The 22,609-nt window shown below is 36.4% G+C and overlaps 1 protein-coding gene across 1 annotated transcript; it reads right to left on the bottom strand.

The window, feature by feature from the left end:
* Positions 1-365: 365 nt before the first annotated feature.
* On the bottom strand, positions 366-20,633 carry LOC137401561 (pre-mRNA 3'-end-processing factor FIP1-like). The gene is made up of 10 exons (XM_068087983.1): positions 20,486-20,633; positions 19,140-19,380; positions 18,601-18,776; positions 18,202-18,314; positions 16,198-16,294; positions 15,194-15,317; positions 14,297-14,484; positions 9,867-10,053; positions 4,481-4,972; positions 366-861 (listed from the first exon to the last, which is right to left on the bottom strand). Exons 1-10 carry the CDS (start codon positions 20,574-20,576, stop codon positions 711-713), a joined length of 1,860 nt encoding a protein of 619 aa, XP_067944084.1. The 5' UTR covers positions 20,577-20,633; the 3' UTR covers positions 366-710.
* Between the last annotated feature and the right edge of the window lie 1,976 nt (positions 20,634-22,609).

Below are 22,609 nucleotides of genomic sequence, written 5' to 3'. Positions count from 1 at the left end.
CCTAAGACCGCTTCAAGATGGGTTCAATTGACGAGTATTAATTGCACGTATGGTAAATTGGTTCTGAATGTGTCTTACAGGACATGCACACTATTGAAGAATTTCGTAGACCGTGTTATCTCTGTCACACAACAATTTTCTCTGTGAATCTGTTAAAATATGGCACATGAAATTGTTCGTCTTATGTTAGTACCTGCTTCCGATTGAAGGTTGCTTTCTCTTGCATGTATCTTGAAGTTATCTACTCTTGTTACCATTGATCATAACATGTGATTTTAGTATTTCACGTCAATATAATCACCTACAGCCTATATGACAAATGGAGCAGGCTTTTTATGCGGAAGAACATTGAATTAAGGTGTTATTTTCTCATTTATTCTTACATCATATGCGGCATGCCTTGATCAATGCAAGAAAGTTGGCCAGAATTAATCGAAAACCAAATAATAAAATATAACATTCACTTATATTTACAAACATCGTAGAGACAACCAGCACATACTAATTTATGTACAGATTGAAAGCCTAGTATTTATTTTATGTACATAACAACCTGCTCGAATGCTAGGCCAAGGTCGGCCTAGCGTCTAACCTGCCCTCCAAACACGGGTTTAACACAAGATCAGTGAGCAGCGCAGTTAATGAGGAAGTGTGTTTGGCTATAATACCACTCCTATTTAACAAGAGTGATGTGGCGACACGACAGTAAACTAAGAAGAGTCCCCTTCATATTCTCGTCGTGATCGCTTGCTCTTCTTATGTCTGTCCCTGTCTCTATCTCTGTCTCGATCCCTGTCCCTATCCCTGTCTGACCTATCCGACTTACTCCTAGGGTATTCTTCATCCTCATCTCTGTGCCTCCTGACAACAACCGCAAACATTCAGACAACATTGTTACCTCTTATTGAGTGTAACGCTGTAACATCTCAAGTAAATAGATGTTTATTCAAAAACGTTGTGGTCGAAAAAGTTGTTGCTGACCGACTATAAGTTGAATACATAGATTATTGGTCAAAATTGAAGACTATTGAAAAATGTGATTTATAACACTATCTTTATGCTATAATTCCTAAAATGTACTTATATAGCTTTAACAATCTCAAACTATGCAATCTCAAAAGATTTTACTAGATATAGCTTTGTAAACACCTAAACATGCATCTCGGTAAAATTGTGGTAGCTTTCAACAAACTTAATTTTGCATAACAGCTTAGATCCTGAATCAAGGGAACACGCAATACGCTGTAGATGTATGTATTATTACAACCCGTATGTATCAGAATTTCATTAAAAATAAGTTGTGTGCGTATCAAAATTGCGGATGAAGTATTTTTATTGAATAACAACTATAACATAGCATATGTTTAGCTGTCAGAGCAAGTACAAAATTATAAAGCTAAACTGTGTTAAATATAAATTTAATTAATTGGTAAAAACTTAGCATTAATAATATTTTTGTCCAATATTATTATTTTTGACTAAATGGCTCGAGTTTTCGACTAATAGCCTAAATTTTCGAGCAAAACTACGCTTTGCGACGAAAAGCTTCAATTTCGACAAATGGCCTTTCGGAAATGTGTATTTTGGCAAACCGAATTTTAACAAAATACCTGTAAACCAACTTTTTACGGAGAAAGCTAAAATTAGGTGACAAGTTACAATAAATAAAGATACTCTTAGCGTTCCTATAAGAGAATAACAGCAATCAGCACTTTGTGAGGGAGTCATTCAACTCCTTCAGCTACTTATTAAATGACTCTTGTCATCCTGACACATGACATCACGCTGCCACAATAAGATATTCTCACATGCTGGTGCACTACGACAATTTATAAAATTAAGGCATACCGGAGCACGTGGGTTGCTGCCATTTGTAAATTCAAAAGTTAACTTTTTTATGCCTTCAATAACGCACTTTGAACACGGCATTAAACTTTACCATAATTCATAACTCATGTTATACTGTTGCCATATAACATGCATTCTATCATGATATGATTTTGTAAGGTTATCTCCCTCCATTTTAAGGATTCGCCTTACAAAGTAAGAGAACAGGCCTGCTTCTGGCCCAGCCATAATGACACCCTAATACATCGGCTATATTGAATGAACTGAGATAAAAACAAAAACTACGGCAAGCTGGCCAGTCGTGTAGATAAACAGTCATACAATTGAAAGTGATTGTTTAATCACACTGAAGTCGCTGAGAGTTTAATTTGATATTTACTCAGCTCTGCAGTAAAATGTAGTGCTGGATAACGATTCGAGTGCATTCGGTTTTTCGATAGTTGTTCTCTCTCGGTTCATCGATTCAGAAGGAGAAGACAACTGCGTATGAACCGAATTTTACATCACGATTCGATTCAGTGTTTGCGCATGCCCACGCAGAAGTTTCATAAACAAATTTTCGTGAGAGCATCGATCGGTCAGCAAATGAGTTAAGATTTTTTTTTTCATCCAAATTGTAGCAATAGTCTTGACTCTTGCCAAATAGACTCATGTGATGTTTTGTAGTTAAGAGACTTATATTTGTAATATCTTATTATGGTATTAATCTTCATTGATTGTATTTGTCCTGAGTATACTGTAATTTTTTTATTTATATTTATTCAATTGTTTTTAAATTACGTAATCAATTTGATGTTGATGCATTAAATTTTAAAGAGGATAACCTTTTTCAAATTGTATTGGTTAATTAATATTAATATAATTAAAATTTTCACCATTACTTAAACATTTTTTGCAAATATTAATTATTAGTTTACTATTTATTAATAAATATACAAATCTCGGTTTGATGCGGTACATAATGCCAATATGAGTAAACCGAAGTAACAATTGAAGATTCGGTTTCATTCAGTTTTCAGGAGAAAACAACTCTGAAATTGAATGCATAGTGCAGGTAGACATCGAACAGCTATAGTAAAATGTAAATCCAGCCAATAGCTAATTATATAATATAATGGAGCATCTATAACCGCGCTACTGACATAATTACCCTACAGGATAAAAATATTCGCGGAGTTAAGTTTCACGCAAATCGCCTTTTTCATGCATTCTCGCGGAAAAACGCAATCACTCTCTATTAAGAGTTAACTCTATTGCAGCTGGCAATAGAGTTAACCCTTTGCATGCGTACACAGCGTGTTTAGTTTTCTATTTAGTTGACAACTACGAGTCGATCATGCTAAGCTATAAATTTCTTGCTTCGTTCAGAGGTTTTCACGAATATTCATTGCTTTGGAGGCCTTTGATGAACCAACAGCTTGTGGTAAGTAATTAGTTTTTTCAAAACAATTAACTAAATTAGTAATTGAATTTTACTTTAGTTCTTTGGTAAAACGCAATATTTATTTTTTCTATCCTACCGCTTCGTTATTCGTTTTAGTGTGAGAGACGAGCCCAATAATCTGCACGACACATTTTTAGTAAAGCTAATAAACGCAGACTGCGCAACAGTTGATCATCTACCCTGTGAAATAAGTACAGTAAGCAGCTTTTTCATCATACACGGAGGCACAATGACTGCAAGGGTGGTGGATGTCATTCCTAGAAGATCACCAATCATTCAGGGAGGTCATGAAATTGAGGTAGGAGTGACTGCAGCTGCTAACGAGGAAAATAAATCGGTTTTAAAAAAGGAAAAAGAATGCCTTTACGATCACAAATTTTTGGCCAACCGGCAGACCGTTTGCACTAGTGAGCCATGAGGAAAGTCCAGATGATAACTGCCTTACCAGCCATGTAGTGGCGAGAGAATCGCCTTTAACATTTACCCAAAACAGTGACAGCGATGTAGAGCTGCTATTACCAAAATAACTGGTCAGAGAGCACCATTACACGCTAGTATTTAGTTATCAAGAATATTAGTTTAATTTTAATGTCAGAAAACTGCCATATGGGCTAAACTGTTTCTATTTACTCCATTAATTGTTTGTAAAATTTTATTTGTATTTGAAATATTGTATTTGTACACTCAAGCTTGTAATCAGTTATAATATATTTATATATGAGCTAATTCATAAGCTAAGCATAATTCATGCTAAGCTATAAATTTTTGGGTTCATCCAGAGGTTTTCATGAATGTTCATCAATTCGGAGGCCTTTGATGAACCAACAACTTGTGGTAAGTTATGAGTTTTTTCAATGTAAATAACTGCAGGAGATTTTTTTGATGATGAGGCCGTGTCGAATTCTGAATAACTTGTGTAAACCTTGAATAATTTTGTAAAGAAGTGTGATGTATTGGCAATGGGGTTAACTCAAAGCCCCAAAGCGTACCAATTCCTTATGGTATACTCCCCTAAAATGGCACATATTAGATACTGTCCCCAAATTCTACCACCAGTAGGCCAGGGAGCACCAGCTATTAGTGCATTCCATGACCAATCAGCAATCATTCTGCTTACGCAGTGACCCGCGAGCTGCCAGCTTACAACCGATAAGATGACCGAAAGAGTTGCACTAAAAACTAACTTACCGCTTTTTATGCCGCTCCTCCCGATCACGATCTCTCCGGTCATCCCGATGCCGTCGATCTCTGTCTCTCTCACCCCTCGTCTCTATCTTTTCTTGCTTTATCTCCATATCTCTGTATTCTCTATCATTGTACTCACGTTCCCTATCATCCCTTTCTCTGTCTCGATCTCCGTATTCTCTTTCCCTGTCTCTATCCCCGTATTCCCTTTCCCTGTCTCTATCCCCGTATTCTCTTTCTCTTTCCCTATCATACTCCCTGTGCCTGTCCCTTTCACCATAATCTCTTTCCCTGTCTCGCCCGCTGTAATCTCTCTCTCTCCTGTCCCTCTCTCCTCTATCCCTTTCACCGTCTGCTCTGTCTCGGTCTCCCCTTTCCCTGTGATCCCTACGATCCCTCTCTCTGGACCTTGAACGAGTGACAGGCGTATCAGTCACACCAGGAGGTCCTTCCCCTGGAGGGTGTTCAGGAGTAGCCATACGACGGGGAGGAGGTCTGTAAAAGAGGTCAAACCGTATCAGATCTTCAAGGAGCAAACTTCAATCTTGCGCTAAGAGCTACAGCCACTGCTACATTTATGTATCCTAGAACCAGCACTATAAAATTTACGTTGCATGAAGTGTTTCCTATTATTTACAATTTTATTTTAGTCAAAGTGACAATTTCAAAAAATCACAAGTCATATGTAGAAACGAGTTGAGCGTGAGAAACACTCAGTTAGTAATGAAGGTCAACAGTATTGAATAATTCTGTATGACTGTCATAGCATTAATGCATAGGAAAATGACTAACATACTATTGATGCATGTAAGAGAATTACTAACATGCCATTGATACATAGGAAAATGATTAACATACCACTTATGCGTTGGAGAATGACTAACATACCACTGATGCATAGGAGAATGACTAAAATACTACTGCCACACAGGAGAATGACTAACATACCACTGATGCATAGGAGAATGACTAACATATCACTGATGCATAGGAAAATGATTAGCATACCACTGATGCGTAAGAGAATGACTAACATACCACTGATGCATAGGAAAATGATTAACATACCACTGATGCGTAGAATGACTAACATACCACTGATGCATAGGAGAATGACTAAAATACTACTGCCACACAGGAGAATGACTAACATACCACTGATGCATAGGAGAATGACTAAAATACCACTGCTGCACAGGAGAATGACTTACATTCCACTGATGCATAGAATAGTGCCCCAGAAAAATGTACCCAAACAGTCGTAAATTAGTGGTAACTACAGCAGACTCCTTGAGATGTTTGTTTTAGAATCTTGAGACAATGGAACAGAAAATGAAACAGAGCATAAAAAGTTTTACATCAATATCAATTACATCCATATGACAAATTTTTAAATTAAAATGACAAATTTTTGGAGAACTCGGCATCGATGCATATAGCACTTTTCAAGATCAATGTGTCAAGAGATGGTAGATTTTACAAATGTTTCTAAAACTGTGCCAAAGAACTCATGCTATTCTCCATCAATCACTAGCAAAATATAAAACGAACATAACTCGACATACGAGAAAATCAAGATACGAGCAAAATTTCAAGAAAGTTTCTGTCTTGAGATACGAGATACCTTTGAGATACGAGCCGGCTCTCGATGGCCACTAAATAGCCAAATATGCGAGAGGTCGCTTTCAAAAAACAGCATTGCTCGGTCAATCTCGTCGAATTAGCTTGAATAAACTTTTAAAAGTTAGCTAAAAGTTATACAAACAAGATAATAAAAAATGAAGACAACGACGAAATTAGAGTTAAGTTTAGTAACAGACTAGGTGAACGCCCGTCGTTGTATGGGTAATAAAAAAAATTTAGTGTTCTAATTTTTAAATGAAGGTGCTTATTTCTGTGTGTGTCTGGCTAATGCATAATTGAAATCCTTGCCAGCTCGACGCATAGCTAAAACAGATTGTTGAAAAACATTTGTAACTTCTTATGCTACACATTTGCTCAAGATTTCAAACAGCTTATAAACAGTGGCAGATACTTTGGTTGCCAATAGCTAAGTTTCTTTACCCAATGAATTTGAGTAACTTAAGCTAGTCTTAATCTATAGATGAATCTCAATGTTTGTCTTTCTGTCATTCGTGTGTCCAGTTGTAACGATTAAAATCTAAGAACGGAAAATGCGCTTCGCACTGAATTTGAACTCGGAACTTTCAGGTCTGCAGACAGGCGGGCCAAATCACCAGGTCAAGTGGCTACATTGCGATGCAGTGGAATAATTGTGATCATACTCATTACATCGATTACAAAATGCACAGCGCTTGGGTAAATACTATTGGCTATTACCAGCACCTTTGAAAATCATGATTGTGTGAGAGATCAGTACACATAATGTAACGACTATTAAGCTGGCTTCAGACACAGCTCTTATTATAGTAGATATTTAGATTTAGACTAGCTTAAGTTACTAGCCTAAGTTACTCAAACCCATCGGGTAATTATTTTGTTACCCATTGCATGGGCATTCATATAGTGCTGACTGTAGTAAGAGCCGTGTCTGCCTTTTCTTCAATAAGCCATGCAGCTAGCTTGAAAATGCTTGGAATAATTGTACTTGTGATCATTACGCATCATGATCTCTCATGCAATCATGATCTTCAAGCAGGCTATAATTATTCAAACCCGTTATAATTATTCAAGCATGCTAATTATTCAATGATATCGCAAGTAGGTCATGTAGCTTAGTGGATAGCGCGCCTGTATGCAGAACCAGGGTTTCCAAATTCAATTTCAGAGCGAAGCAGGTTTTCCGTTTTCAAAACTGTATCGCTATAACTGGACATACGGGTGACAGACTAATAAATGACAAACAAGCACTTAGTTTTTTTATATGGATTAAAACTTAGCTTTAAGTATGTGTTTAGTAAGCCAAATTCATTTGAGCTGAATTTTGACTTGCACCAAAATTCACGTCACATTTATTTGGTAACAAAAGATTCACCATGTCTTACTCTGCTGTGTTGCAGGTGCAAATATGTGGAAATGTGATTACAAGCTCTTAAAAGCCAAAAAACGAACAGTTAATCGCAGCCATCACGAAAACGTCGTAGATTGGAACTCTTTTTCAAACAGCTCAAATGACGTAGTTGAACACGATGGCTTTATTTACACTTTCATGCAACCTCATTCGTCAAAATATTTTCACCAATACACATGTACTTCACGCATTTAATAAACCATGTCTATTGTCCTTACGCTTCTATTTCATCATCATTGTAATGCTGTCACTTTGAGCACTGATATCTCAAACCTACAATGAAAATTTGTTTAATTTTTAACCTTAGCTCAAAGGAGTGCATATCATCATCTGATAAACATGACGAGCCTAGTGGTCACCTGTGATAGTCAAAAAATGCTGCAGGAATTGTTCGAGCTATTTGGCAAGAAGTATAGGTCACGTGATTAGATTACGACTAAATGATTAGACCAGGCTAAAACGAAACTGTAAAGCATCTATATTTAATACGGGCTTTCCGGTAGAACTCGAAATGGTTGTCATAAACTAGTGCTACGGAACGTTTTATACTGAGCCTTTTATACTGAGCCTTCTATTTCACGTGATAACATCACGTGTCAAAACAATAACCACAATGTTTGAGTACGCCATCGAAATAAAGAGATTCTAAACTACGGCGTTTTCGTAATGGCTGCGATTAAATGTTCGTTTTTGGGCTTTTAAAAGCTTGTAATCACAATTCCACATATCTTGCATCTACGACACAGCAGAGCAAGACATGGTGAACCTTTTGATACCAAATAACTGTAATGTGAATTTTGTTGCAAGTAAACCTTCAAAATAAAGACTCCAATTTATGACATTTAAATTGGTGGATCGACACTCTACAAAGTGCCAATTGACTGCCTTCAAATCTTTCTGAAAAATGGTGCTGTTACTTATTCTCTCTGTTTTATTGGCACACATGACAATCTTTCACAGCACAATAGACTACCAGGGTACTAGTATATATAATAGAGACACCTCTATATGTTATACAGCTACTTATTCTCTGTACTTTATCAGCACACATGACAATCTTTCACAGCACAATAGACTACCAGGGTACTAGTATACATTTTTAAAATAATCCTATTCTTCATTTTCTCTTGGAGCAGCAAGTGAGAAATGATATTTTAAGGTTAGCTATGGGACTCACGTTATTCATTTCAAACTTGAGAACTTGCACTGACTTGACCCTTTATGTCCTAAGGAATTGCTTAGGTAAAACTTAGCTGTAACTTAGATTATGTGATAATGTAATCGCATGTACTTTCTATTGTCACAGATATGTATTCAGAGTGTACAGCCAACACTACCCACTCATTATTTTCGTTGTTGCGCAACATACTGTACAAAATCGTAAGACGTGGTATTTCTGAATACAGACACAACGTTAATTCGTAAATCACACAAATAGAGTGCTCTAGAGTTCTCTCACTAATTACACTATATTTATGCTCTTTAAACACACTAAATATTTCTTTAACATTCATAAGAGTTACCATAAAACCTTTATTTAAGCGCCATAGTGCTTTATTTTGCAGCTTTTCTCCTATAGTGGCGGTCAAATAGCAAAGGTCATTCATTGTCTTTATTGTTCTAACACCTCAGAAGAGATAACGACAATTTATACATCTATGTATTCATTTGGGAAATTATCTCAAATTAGACTTGCTCTATGTGTTAGAATAAACATTTAAAAAAATATTAAATGCCAACTTTTTAAAAATAATTAGTGATTAATTTTACTGCTCAAAATGCTTTGAGTCAGAGCTTAATCTATATATACTTTGTAGAACAAAGTCACAGCCAAATTATCTCTCTCAAGTAGATAGCCGGAGTCTCTTATCCTTTGCATAAACATATGCGACCATTTGCTTGTAAAGTCAAGACGGGAAAGGCTACTCGGATTGGTGATTTCAGTAAACTTCCATGCATCCTCAAAAATATTATTGAAGAGGTGCAAAACTTTAAATTACAACCTGGTGCGCGACAGATATCAACTTTGCTATAGCAGGTATTTGATAGGAATGGCCACCAAATGAAATTGCTATAGCAGATACCGAACAGAGATGACCATCTAATGGGCCTATTATTGCAGGTATTCGACAGACATGACTATCGAAAGAACTTGCTGTAGAAGATATCTGACAGAGATGGCCATAAAATGAACTTTTTATAACAGTTACTTGCAACAGAACCAGCAAATAAACCTGCCGGTATCGTGCAGAGATGACGATCGCATGGGCCTGAGAAAAGCTACTATCAAATGGGTCAGTTATAGCAGCTATCTGACAGACGACCAACAAGCGCATCAGCTTAACTAGCACAACTCACGTATCTCCTCTGTCTCCCATCTTTGGTGGGGACCAATCAGAAGGTATGGTATCTCGAGAATTAGCTCCTGGCATCCGGGCATCTGGTGGCACAAATCCAGGCCCAAAACCTGGCCTAGGCGGAGGATTAAACGCAAAGTTTGGAGGTGGACCAGGAAAACCAGGCGGAGGACCTGTAAACCGCGCACCTAAAAATCAGAAAAATCATTTTGATTTTTACAGCCGGCTACAATAGCGGTTGCCATCTTGGAATGTTTAACCTACCCAGCCAATCAATATGGGTGCCTTCAGATCGGAGCTATGCGATTGGAGTTCCAATCCTCACTCTAACAATTGTATAGCGGAATTACAGTAATTTAACCACTAATTGGGGGGAGATGATCGAGGGTATGATATTCCCAAGTTACCAATGGTAACATTGACAGCAAATGAGGGCAAGTATGGCAATGCATCAGCAGATGCCGTAACCAGGGCTCTTTATAAATAGTTTCATGTTCATAACAGGACCTACACCGTACAACAAATCTGTTCAATATATGCTATAATGCTTTATTGGATTCTTCTGTAGGTCATTGATAGAATAATCATAATGTTGGTTGTATATCGCTGAAAGAAGCGTGTAGAGGACAACTCCAAGTTTATAGAAATGCGCATTCCTAAAGGCTGGTTCACACTATGTCACCGCATGTCGGTCTTATTCAGGCAATACTTTGGGAACCATCAGTGATAATGATGCTCACACAATCACTAACCCATCCCAATTTACATCAGAAAAATGGCATGGCATAGTGCTCTCATTACAATATGGTCACAGAAACGAGAAAATACTAGTCTCGCAGCAACTGTTATGAAAGAAAATATTGATTGAGCAGGGCGGAATGGCCAATCATCATCACTAAAGCGGTACACATTCCACAGGCCGTCATTGATGCTCGGCAAACTATCGGAAAGGTTTGGCAGCTGCAATCTTTCCCTACGTACCAGTGTTGCGTCAATGATGCCATTGATTTGCCTACACATGGTGACAGTGTGAACCAGTCTTAAGCAAACACTGATCAGATACTATGATAGACTTTTTAAAATACAGTAGACGCTCCTATAACGTATACCTCGCATAGCGTAAATTCCATACAACGTAAAGTGTCTAGTTGGGCGATTTCTCAAATTTGATTTGAATGTTACTCAATCTCTCCGCACCCGCGATAAAAAAATGATGTGCGTATAAAGGTAATCTATTATATATAAAACTTTTGCGACATTTTAGTTCGCCGTGATAGATCGTCAGATGTGTCGACAAAATACAGAACAGTTGCTGCCCAAGTATTCATAAATACATAGGCGATCGATTACAGCAGGTGTTACAGCGTCAGTCTACCAATCTGAATGTGCTGAGTTGGAGTATCGTCGAAAGTTCTCTTTTATTCTAACCTTGACCCCTGGGTACAGGTAAACGACAAAAAAGTAGTACTACTTTTTATAGTAAAAATATTCTGTTGTTTTGCTTTACTGTAAACGTATAAAATATTTGTTATTAGTTTTACTTTGCAGAATAGACTTCGCTGTTTAGAAAAAAACAGATCGTTGTAAATGAATGTCAAAAATGTGCAGCCTCCATCAACTTATTGTGAAAAATTACAGCATGGCCAAAGAGATGAGTTTGGAAAAATCTTGGAACGGATTAGGCAATTTACATGTATTTTACTGTTATTATAACGTGAATTCCCTATGACACATACGTTTCTGAAACAGATTATTTACGCCGCAGGAGCGCCTACTGTATTTTGTCACACACCCATCTAAGTATAAAAAAAATCTAAAAGCACCCAAAACATTTTCAGATATTTTTGTGATGAACTCAATTTTGAAATAAGAGGACAACTTTAGCGTATAATCAGAAGCTAAGCAAGGTCATCATTAACGCTTTGACAGTCTTTTACAATACAACTTAGGTCACAATTATTGTGGAAATCTAGAAAGCAAGAACTGATCAGCTGGTGTGCGTATGGTGTGTGACCTGCCTGAGCCTCAGGATTGAATGCATCTAATCCGGCCAGCAAAAGCTATGTTTAAACCAGCATGTTTACAGACCTTTGACAGAGGCTCAAAGTTACACCTCAACATGTAAAGTTAAACTGTTTTAGTATCTGCTTCATATGTTATCACCATTGCAAATATTCTCATAAGACATACGTTTTTCAGTCTTTAGAAAACTGAAAAACAAAAAATGTTTCTAGTATTTACAAAAAAGGTTAAAAAAAATGCTTTACATGAAACTCCATAAAAACAAAACACATATATATAAAAAATTTAATTAACAAAATAATATATATTAATCAATCCCATTGTCTGTCTGTTAGTCCCTAAGAATTTTATGTATTTCCACTTTGGGTTGATTTTATCCAAACTTAACAGACACATATGCTCAGTGCTTTAACAAACACATATGCTCAGTGTCTTAACAGACACATATGCTCGGTGCCTTAACAGACACATATGCTCGGTGCCTTAACAGACACATATGCTCGGTGCCTTAACAGACACATATGCTCGGTGCCCTAACAGACACGTATGCTCGGTGCCTTAACAGACACATATGCTCGGTGCCTTAACAGACACATATGCTCAGTGTCTTAACAGACACATATGCTCGGTGCCTTAACAGACACATATGCTCGGTGCCCTAACAGACACGTATGCTCGGTGCCTTAACAGACACATATGCTCGGTGCCTTAACAGACACATATGCTCAGTGCCTTAACAGACACATATGCTCGGTGCCCTAACAGACACGTATGCTCGGTGCCTTAACAGACACATATGCTCGGTGCCCTAACAGACACATATGCTCGGTGCCTTAACAAACACGTATGCTCGGTGCCCTAACAGACACATATGCTCGGTGCCTTAACAGACACATATGCTCGGTGCCTTAACAGACACATATGCTCGGTGCCCTAACAGACACATATGCTCGGTGCCTTAACAAACACGTATGCTCGGTGCCCTAACAGACACATATGCTCGGTGCCTGCAGGTGTCTGCAGCGTCACCAAAAAATATTTGGTTTCAAATCTCATTCTTGTTCCTGGAAACCAGCTTCTTAAAGATGATCTGGCACAAAATTTTAGTAGGTTTTATCAGAAAGTATTAGTATTTCTCTATCAGTTACGATTGGATTGATGTCTGAGGTGATCTGACTGTCAGGATGTTTTAAGATTAAAATCAATAAAACTTGATCGCAGTTAAAACGCTCAGATCAAGCAAAAGTGAGATTATGACATCTATAATTGCAAAGAGACCGACAGAATAGAGACACGTAACGCTGCAACTTGAACACAATAGCCAATAACAACTATCGCTACAATAACGTCTAGTGATGAAATTTTGTAGATAATTTCTGTCTGAGAGTTTTAATCGTGATCAAGTTTTATCAATTTATTTTGAAACATCCTGGCATTCAGATAATCTCAAACCTCCAAAACCATCGCAAATGATAGAAAAATAATATATAGAATGATGGAAAAAATAAAATAATATAAAAAGTTGTGCAAGTTCATCTTTAAACACGAATCGGATTATAAACTCAAGAATGCACCTTCACATGCATCAATGACAAACATGCATCAATGACAATTGATCTCAATGAACAAGTCCATGGGTTGTTGAAATAATACCAGTGTGGCAAATTGCGTCGGTTTAAACGTATAAGAAACACATGTTAGAATTATATTACCACAAAATGAATAAAAAGAGTCTACATGGACAGAAGAACAGAGAAATGACGGATGAAAACTAAAAGCGGTATTTTCGTTTACCTTTGGCATTGGCAGTCAAGACGAGACTACGCAAAGGTCGCGAGAAGTCGGAGGAAAACGATCAGAAAAAGTGGGTTTTGGTGGTCAGACGGTCAGAAGAAGTGGGCTTTGTTGTCTCGGTTTTGTTTTGCTCAGAATAAATGTTTTAAGAGTCAAGTAAAAAATTTATTTACATCGCCACAAACAAAAATTTATTTACATGAAAAAACTGTCATACAGGAAATGTAGAACTTGAATAGCTAGAAAAATAAAACTGTCCTACCCTTTACGTGACATACGATAACTTCAAATTATACAGCGAATCAAAACGACACATTTCTGGCTTGCTGACTTTTACTAGCATATGAAACTGAGGCAGGCGCATTGTATATCGAAAGGCCTTTCGTATCTGAGAAAATCATTCGAAAGCCTAAGCCAAATTTTTACTCAAAGACGTTTCGTAACTTTTTCTCTTAAATTTCGTTTCGTAAACTTTTCTCAAAAACTTTTTATGTAGAATCTTTCGTAAGTAGATGTTCCAGTGCATTAGTAAGATAACTCGCAACTACCTCCAATCAACAGTGATCCTTCCAGCTAGTATCAGCCACGCTTTTCTTGCCCTAGTGCACGGCTTACCTGGAGGAGGCATGCCTGGGGGTGGGAGGTTCATGGACTGAGGTGGCCCAACTCTGACTGCCGGAGGAGGGACATTCGTCATTCCCATGACAGGACCTGTAGGTTGCTGCTGCATAAAAACTGGTTGGGCAGGACGGAACTGAGGAAGAAAGTTCGTGGGTGCTACTGGAGCTGGTGGTGGGACAGAGCTGTCATAAGAAACAAACAAAATACAGTAAGAGATGCACCTAAAGCTCACTAAAATGATACAACTTTCTTCAAACATGAATTACTTTAGTGAAATACCAAGCGGTGTCTATATTCACAACATAAATATTTCAATGATGAACTAACACACAGTAGCCATAAAACAGAAAAGCCGCAATAAAATATTCTCTAAAACTTCTCAAACCACTATTCACTAGCTGCATCATGTTACTATTAGAGCTTGTTGATTTCCAAAAATCACTAGACAATATCGATATTGTAAATTTGCAATATCGAATCGCAATATATCGCGATTCATCTATTTATAGACAAATCGCGATACATCAATACTATTATTATGTAAAAAAAATTTAAATTTTTTTTAACATTTATTTATATATTTTAATTTAAAAAACTGTTTTGTGTTCATGATAATTATAAATTTATTTCCTGAATACCCATGTGGGTGGAAGGCCATGCAAAGATCTTATTATAAGACTAGAAGACCCTCTGTTTTAGTTCCCTTATCACTCACTCTAAAAATCATCAGGTGTGAGATAAATCGCCATTACACGATTATATCGTTTATTTGATTGGTGATATCACTTTACATAGTGGCAATTTTCAAATTGTCTATCTTTAAAATTGCCAACCAACAGTTAAATCGCCATATCAAGAAGCCCCAGCTAGACATAAGCAAGGCCTACATACAATTCATGCATGGTGGGAGCAGTCATCATGGCCGTAGGCGGAGGTGGATTAGTAATGTCCGCAGTTGAAGCAGGTTTCATGATGGTCACATTTGAGGAGGGAGCCACAGGTGTTCGTATGACAACTGTATAACAAAAGGAACAATAATTACGCCAAAGTATTCATCTTTCAACCTACACTATTCATATAATTTTGATTATTGAAATATCTATTTGGAGTTGTCCAAAACTGAGCAAGAATTTGTGGAACAAAGGATATACTGAGATGAATAGCTGAGCCAATGATGAGTTTATTCAATGTTCTATACTAGTGCTGGGTGTGGGTAATGAGACTCGCGGGTTTCTCTTCTCTCGAATCTCGGGTAATAGAAATTTTGAGTATTTCAATCTTGCGAATTCGGGTTTTGACTTGCGAGTTCAGGTTTTGGTACACGAATCCGTCGAGTAGAGTGGACAAAAACTTGATCTATTGCGCCATGCGCTATGAGCACTGTTTAACAAGCCGCCTGTTAACGCTGTGAGCACGAATATCGGTCGATAAAAAATAGTACAAAATAATAAACAAATTGAATAGAATTATAATTGCATTGTAAATTTTAAGATGATGTCTGAGGTTTGGAAATTTCAGACATGAAACCCGTATCAACAAACCCGAAACCCAAAAAAAATTGTTGGTCAAGAAGTACTCTTGCCCAGCAGGCAAGAGTCCTTATTATTATATATAGAGCCATATATAATATCCAGCACTCTAAAACCATATATAATACCCAGCACTCTAGAACCATATATAATACCCAGCACTCTAGAGCTATATTTAATAACCAAGTAAGTTATTTCGTATTGTCACCCACTTCCATCGACATTTGCTGAATTAAATCCCTGACTATGCTCGTCTACAATTGTTCTAGAACATTCTGACTAGTATTCACACCCTAGAGAATATATGATAGATGTAAAGGAAAAACTTGTTTAAGTTACAAGTATAGCCTTGGAGGTGAGACTCACCCGGTGTCTTGGGTCTCAAATCGGAAGTAGGCTGGGTTATAATATTGACATTAGGTGCAACTTGTCTGTAGCTCGTCTTCACTACAGAAAAACCCGGCTGAAACAGAAAAATTTGTGTTTATATTGGAGTGTGAGTCGGTATACACACGCCTCAACATTGATGAAAAACACAGTTCCTCTCAAGAGAGTCAAAGTCCGGTCGGATAGATTTTAACCATACCTTACATAAAAGCTAAAATTGTTTTAGACTATTTTCAACTTTTTTGAGAATGAAATGCATTCACTGTAAACGATTGGACGAGTCCTAACAGACGACCAAAGGCAAGATTAAGTCCAATGAGCTCCTGAGACACAAGTACGATGTAGCGGTATATATAATTTGTGAAACTCAATTTAAATATAGGTATATAGAGTAATATACCGACAAACCTTTATGTGAACACCATGGCGCTCTATTTTATAACCCTTCTCTTACAGTGACGCTTTGTTAGAGGTGGCGTTCAGACAAAAAATGGTGTTGTATTTTTCAAACGCCTCATCAGAATATTGGGATGAAAAATTTAACCCTTTCAAGGGCGAATTGAATGTCGCCTACATTTTGTACTCTCCTTCGTGCGGAGCGACATTAAGCCTTTGGGTGAAAGTAATTGCTCAACTTACCTCCAACTTGTAGATTTTTTCATAAATATGCACGGGGAAGCTGATACATGTATCTTATCAGTTGATATCTATTGCTTGCAATTAACCTATGATGATCTTGTAGCCCGTGTTGCAATTGTGTGGGAGCTTTCAAGTTTTTATTTCATTCTAAATTTGAAGGCAAATTTTCATTTTATAACTAAATTTAATAAGGTTGCATAAAAACTCATGGCACTCATTGATATGTTTGCTACAATTTGCAGCCAAAACTAGCTTTTTACGTACAATAGAAGAGGAGTTATGAGCATCGATCCATTGCAAGCCGAGTTCATATTACCACAATGATGCTATCAAATAATATGTTACAAATCTACAAATTTATAAGTTATATAATAATAATTTATTAAAATGCTACAAACATATGTTCAGGAACAAGTGACATAAACTAACGACATTTATACTACATTCAAAAACAAAAATTAACATTTAAGACCAAAATTATCATTTTTAGAACAAAAATATTAGCATCGTTTGCTTAGTCAGTTACGTTCTGATTATTGTTTTCGTTTGGGACCATTCCATATTCTTACGGCTGTTATATACCTTCCGCAGTGTCTTCTGACCCTAACTCCTCTTCTGCACAGCTGAGCTAGTCGATATTGGCTTCCAACAAGTTTTTGCAAAGCAACACTTTTACGCGAAGCACCTATGTATACACTTTTTGTGCGAATAGAGAGAAATTGCCTGTAATAAAAATGGTCTCATCGAACTATCAAGACCGCGTCAAAAAATGAACTACTATTAGCCTGATACAGTTACTAATTATCTCTATGGTGTTGCATTCAAAGTTTTAACAAAAAACCGTAAAGATTTGAAGTTGGAAAACAGACTTCGATACGAACAGAAACAAGGAATGAATTAATTGTTATTGATGTAATCGAGTCATTACTAGTAGTTATTAGTACGGTTTTATGGACACTTTCCTACTGATCGCTTGCTATTATGGGTTCGTAAAAATCAAGAATGTCAAATAGTGGCGTTCAAATAAAAGTGGCGTTCAAATAGTAGTGGCATTCAAATAGAAGTGAAGTTCAAATAGAGGTGGCGTTCAATTAAAGGTGGTGTTCAAATACAGGTTTTACAGTATATAAACTTGTACTTTCAATGATAACTACAAGAACTATCACGAAACATAATTTACATATAATTCCACTGCTGGTCACCCATAGTTAAACAATGTGTGACCAGCAGGAAAATAAACTTGTAGGAGAAATAACGGTTGATGAGAAGATTTATGTTCTCTCTTGGTAGACATAAAACCTCTTATAATTGTGGTCAGCGAACCAGTATTATTGGAAAACTTACGTTCATGCCGACAGCCCCTCCTGGCTGACCTCTCATGGCTAGCTGCTTGCTGCAGTATGTCTTCCACGTCATCTCGTTAAACCCGTAGTTGAAATAATCGGTGATGTCGGCACCTGGGAGAATATTCAGACCAATACCTTTAGCATTATGAAAAAAGGTCTGACACAAATTAAAACTATAATAAAAAAGTTATTTCTCAAAAATAACTGTTGTAAGTAAATAAGCCAAAATGAAGTGACTGGTTATTTCTGCTCAACTAGATTTATATCCAGAAAATCAAAAACTTTTCATCAAATTAGCTTTTCACTTTTTATATATTCACATCAACAAAACTTCAGATTGCATGCAATCATTAAAACCATGCTATGTTTAGTGTCTCAAGATCTAGCACTAGCCCACCTGGCTTTTTCCATGGCTTATCTTCCTGTGCATCCAAATCATATTCAAGAGTAGGAACCCCATCTATCTCCCCTTGCTGCTGCAGGTCTAAAGCCTTAGCACTAGCAGTTTTAACGGTAACCCCAGGTCGGGGTCGTGCTGCTGGTGTTGCTATTGCCCCCTGCCCTAGCTGCAACCTAGCAAACAGTGAAAGCAGTTTGATAACGATTATCTAAACAGTGCTAGTAGCTAAAAAATTATTGGAATGAGTTATCCTTACCCAGACATAACTAGGCAATATTTAGCAGAGTAATCAAGAATAATGATAAATCCTAATGAGGCTTGAAAATAGGTTTGTTGCAATCTTAATCAGTGATTGCAATTGTAATCGTAACAAACTTATGCTAGCCAAAGACATCGCAAAATTCAACCTGAAATAGCTAAAATTGCCTATGTAGGAGTTTTAACTAAGATAGATGGGTTCTTATATCCTTGCATTTTTTTGTAATTGGACAAAGATGTCATCAGGAAATAGATTTGTAAAAAAATACGACACATACTGTACTGGTCCAGTCTTTATATCTCCTATGGTTATCTCCACGTCATCGTCTTCATCCGATTCTTCATCTATCTGGCCACTCTCCGTATCCTTGGCAGTCGACAAAGGCTCTGTGTCGTCTTCTATCTCACCCGTTTCAGCTGCTGACACAGTTACTGGTTCAGGTGTGATTTCTTCTGTTATTTCTAGTTTTGCAGACACAGAAGCTGTCGCTGGCTCTTCTGTAGGTTTGGTTGCAGAATCTATAATTATTTGTTAGTTCATTTAATAGACAATACGACTTTCTGAACGGAAAATTATAGAAATTTACATATGAATTACAAATCAAATTTGAATAAGTGACAGCCAAGATGAAGGCATAAATGAGTATGCCTTCATAACTCTATAATGGCAATGAGGTGTGTCCTAGTTCAGTTTAATTTAGTGTTGCAGTAACACACCTCTGGGTCATACCTTATTACTAAAGTAGAACTTAACCAAAGCAAACCTCAATCCTATTGTAAAGCTATGGTGCAGATACGTAGTTCCAACTATGTACACTAGATGACTTCAACTAAATCAATATTTACACCTGTTCACTATACCGACTCATCTGCAATAACAGCAGATTACCAACTTTTTAAACAATTTTGTTCAACACTTAACAATTTCTGACCTTTCTTTTTTGTCATGTAATGAAAAAACCTCATTTTTTGATCATTACTAATGCCAATAAAAGATTATAAACACATAAACGTTTAAAGTTACATGTATATGCAAATGCTTGGGTAATAAACATTTTATCTTAAACTACCTTAAACGATCTTAAACTAAAAATCTTGTTTAAGGAGTAACCAATGGTGTCTGATACAGCTCTGACTATATATCTTCACAACTGATTAAATCAAAGAAGCAAACGAGAATTACTTTAATGATCAGCTGAATAACAAAGCTTTTTTTGTGGTAACACAAGATAATAAGTGGCTAGAAGTAAGGTACAAGACGGTGCGTTTAAAATACATATCAAAAGCTCAAGATTGTTGAGAGCATTATATTTATACAAGTACTCTCAGGCTTAACACTCAAACTTTGATACGCTATTAAATAAGTCTTCTTAGCGTAGCAAAAGTCGTCTTTGATCTTACTTTTGCTTAGCACTGATGTAACGTGGACCAAAGGATTATTTGCGTAGAAGACTCGTATTTAATAACTTTTGAATAATTTGTGGTTTTAATTCTTTCTGTAAAAATAGTAAGTGAGAAAACATACTCTATGAATCTGCTTGCTACCAACTGAGCAGTACAAATGCAATAATGCGCCTACAATCTATTTCGTAAAGTGCAATGTCAGTGCATGTGCAATAAATACCTCCATCTCCATACAGCCAACTTTCATCATCGTCTTTTGCAGCAGAATTATCTTGAATATTGAGCGAAGACGTCTCGACAGCAGACGCCATTGCTGAAAACTATCACGATGTTGTCATTAATAGGTAATACTCAATGAATTCAATTTTCTCCTCACACTTAGCATACACATGAAGAAACTTGGTTCGATGTGGGTTTGCTTGGCGGATTTACTTGTTTTTGTAAATCCGTGGCGACCATGGTCATACGGAGCAATATTAGCGTAGAAGCAAGACAACTTCTTTAGGTTCTGACCAGATATCAACAATTATCCAAGGTTTATAGTCCGAACCTCGACTGGTTTGAAACTCGACGAGTTTGTATATCGACAACGGTTGGTCCAATCTCGACAGCAGTTTTACTATTTTACCATCTACTATTTTCATAATAAATGAGCGATTTATATGTAAAAGATTTATTTGCGCAAAAATATCTTGTGATCCATTTGATGCAGCACTCCCCAGCTTATGTAGGCCTAACAATATTTTGCCCAACCTAAATATAGAACGAATGCTAAAACAAGTAACAATCATAAATATGGTTGACTGTTAAGCTAGCAAAATGTTTTATTTGAAATCTAAACTTCAGTGAGTAGCTTTGATTTTTATTTTTTGAAGTGAGGATAGAACTGCAAAAAGACGTTTATTATTTGTTGAAGATTAAATTATTGTAAAACTGCATCAGCCTTTGTCGATGTTCGGACCAACCTTTGTCTAGATTCGGACCAACCTCTGTCGAGATTGGGACTTGTCTAGGTTCGGACTTGTCGATGTTGGGACCATAGAGTTATCTCCCCCTAGAGTGATAACTACACGAGCGTTTCCGGTGCCAACAAGGAGCGTTTAGGCCACGCCTCTTTTTTGTGCTAGTCAGTCGTAGTGATTGACTAGATCAATAACATCAGCCATGAGAAGGGCTAAACAAGGATCATGAATTCCAGCTGAGATAGTAATTAATGCTCATATTAAAGAAATGATGATTATAGTTTATCACTTTAATATATGCTTATTATTTAAAGCAATTCAATACCTACCAGGGATTGTTAAACATATTATGGAAATGTTTACTTTTTCATTTCCATAAACATAAATAGTTCCATAATTTTAGGGAAATGGATATGGAAATTTTATTTTACAAGTATGGAAATAGTATGAAAATGGAAATAATATGGAAATGAATTATGGAAATCCTATGGAAATGGAAATAATATGGAAATTAATTATGGAAATGGAATTAATATGGAAATGAATTATGAACTTTTATGGAAATGGAAATAATATGGAAATGGAAATAATATGGATTTGGAAATACTATGGGAATGAAGTAGGGAAATGGAATTAATATGGAAATGAATTATGGAAATGGAAATAATATGGAAATGGAAATAATATGGAAATGGAAATAATATGGAAATGAATTATGGAGATGGAATTAATATGGAAATGAATTATGGAACTTTTATGGAAATGGAAATAATATGGAAATGAATTATGAAAATGGAAATTGTGACATGCACATAATCCCTGATACCTACATGACTTGCCAAGGCACTGAATAGATAGTGAGTGAAAGTGAAGGTAATGCAAGCAGTTACTCATAGATAACATACATAGTCATACTGGGGTTGTATTACATTGGTGTGATGGGAAGCTAATCAACTGCCATCAACTATGAGCTGTACTACCCGGTGTTGCCCGAGTAATAAAAAAGTATTTGGACAGAAAATTTATTTTTATATAACATTTACTATTCTAACTTTTAAACTTCATATCATGAGAAAATATTTTTAAGCAGTTTAAATGAATTAAGATGAAAAAGAAAACAACTCTAAAGGTTTGCAAGCTTTTTCAAACAACTACAACTTTTAAATTTCATATCATGAAAGAAGTGTTTTGTTGAAATAAATTAGAAAAAAAATAAAACTGTAAATGTGTTTAAATGTAAAATAATTAGCAAGTAATGGCTAAATATAATCTGTTTAGCTATGATTACAATGGAAAATTATTTAATAAATAAGGTGATAAAAAGTCTATTTTATTTTTATATAATTATAGTTAGTAGAATTAAGTATAATTTATTTTTATTT

This window comes from Watersipora subatra, chromosome 8 (assembly GCF_963576615.1).
Source record: "Watersipora subatra chromosome 8, tzWatSuba1.1, whole genome shotgun sequence".
NCBI lineage: Eukaryota > Metazoa > Bryozoa > Gymnolaemata > Cheilostomatida > Watersiporidae > Watersipora > Watersipora subatra.
This window is presented reverse-complemented; position numbering and strand designations above follow the sequence as displayed.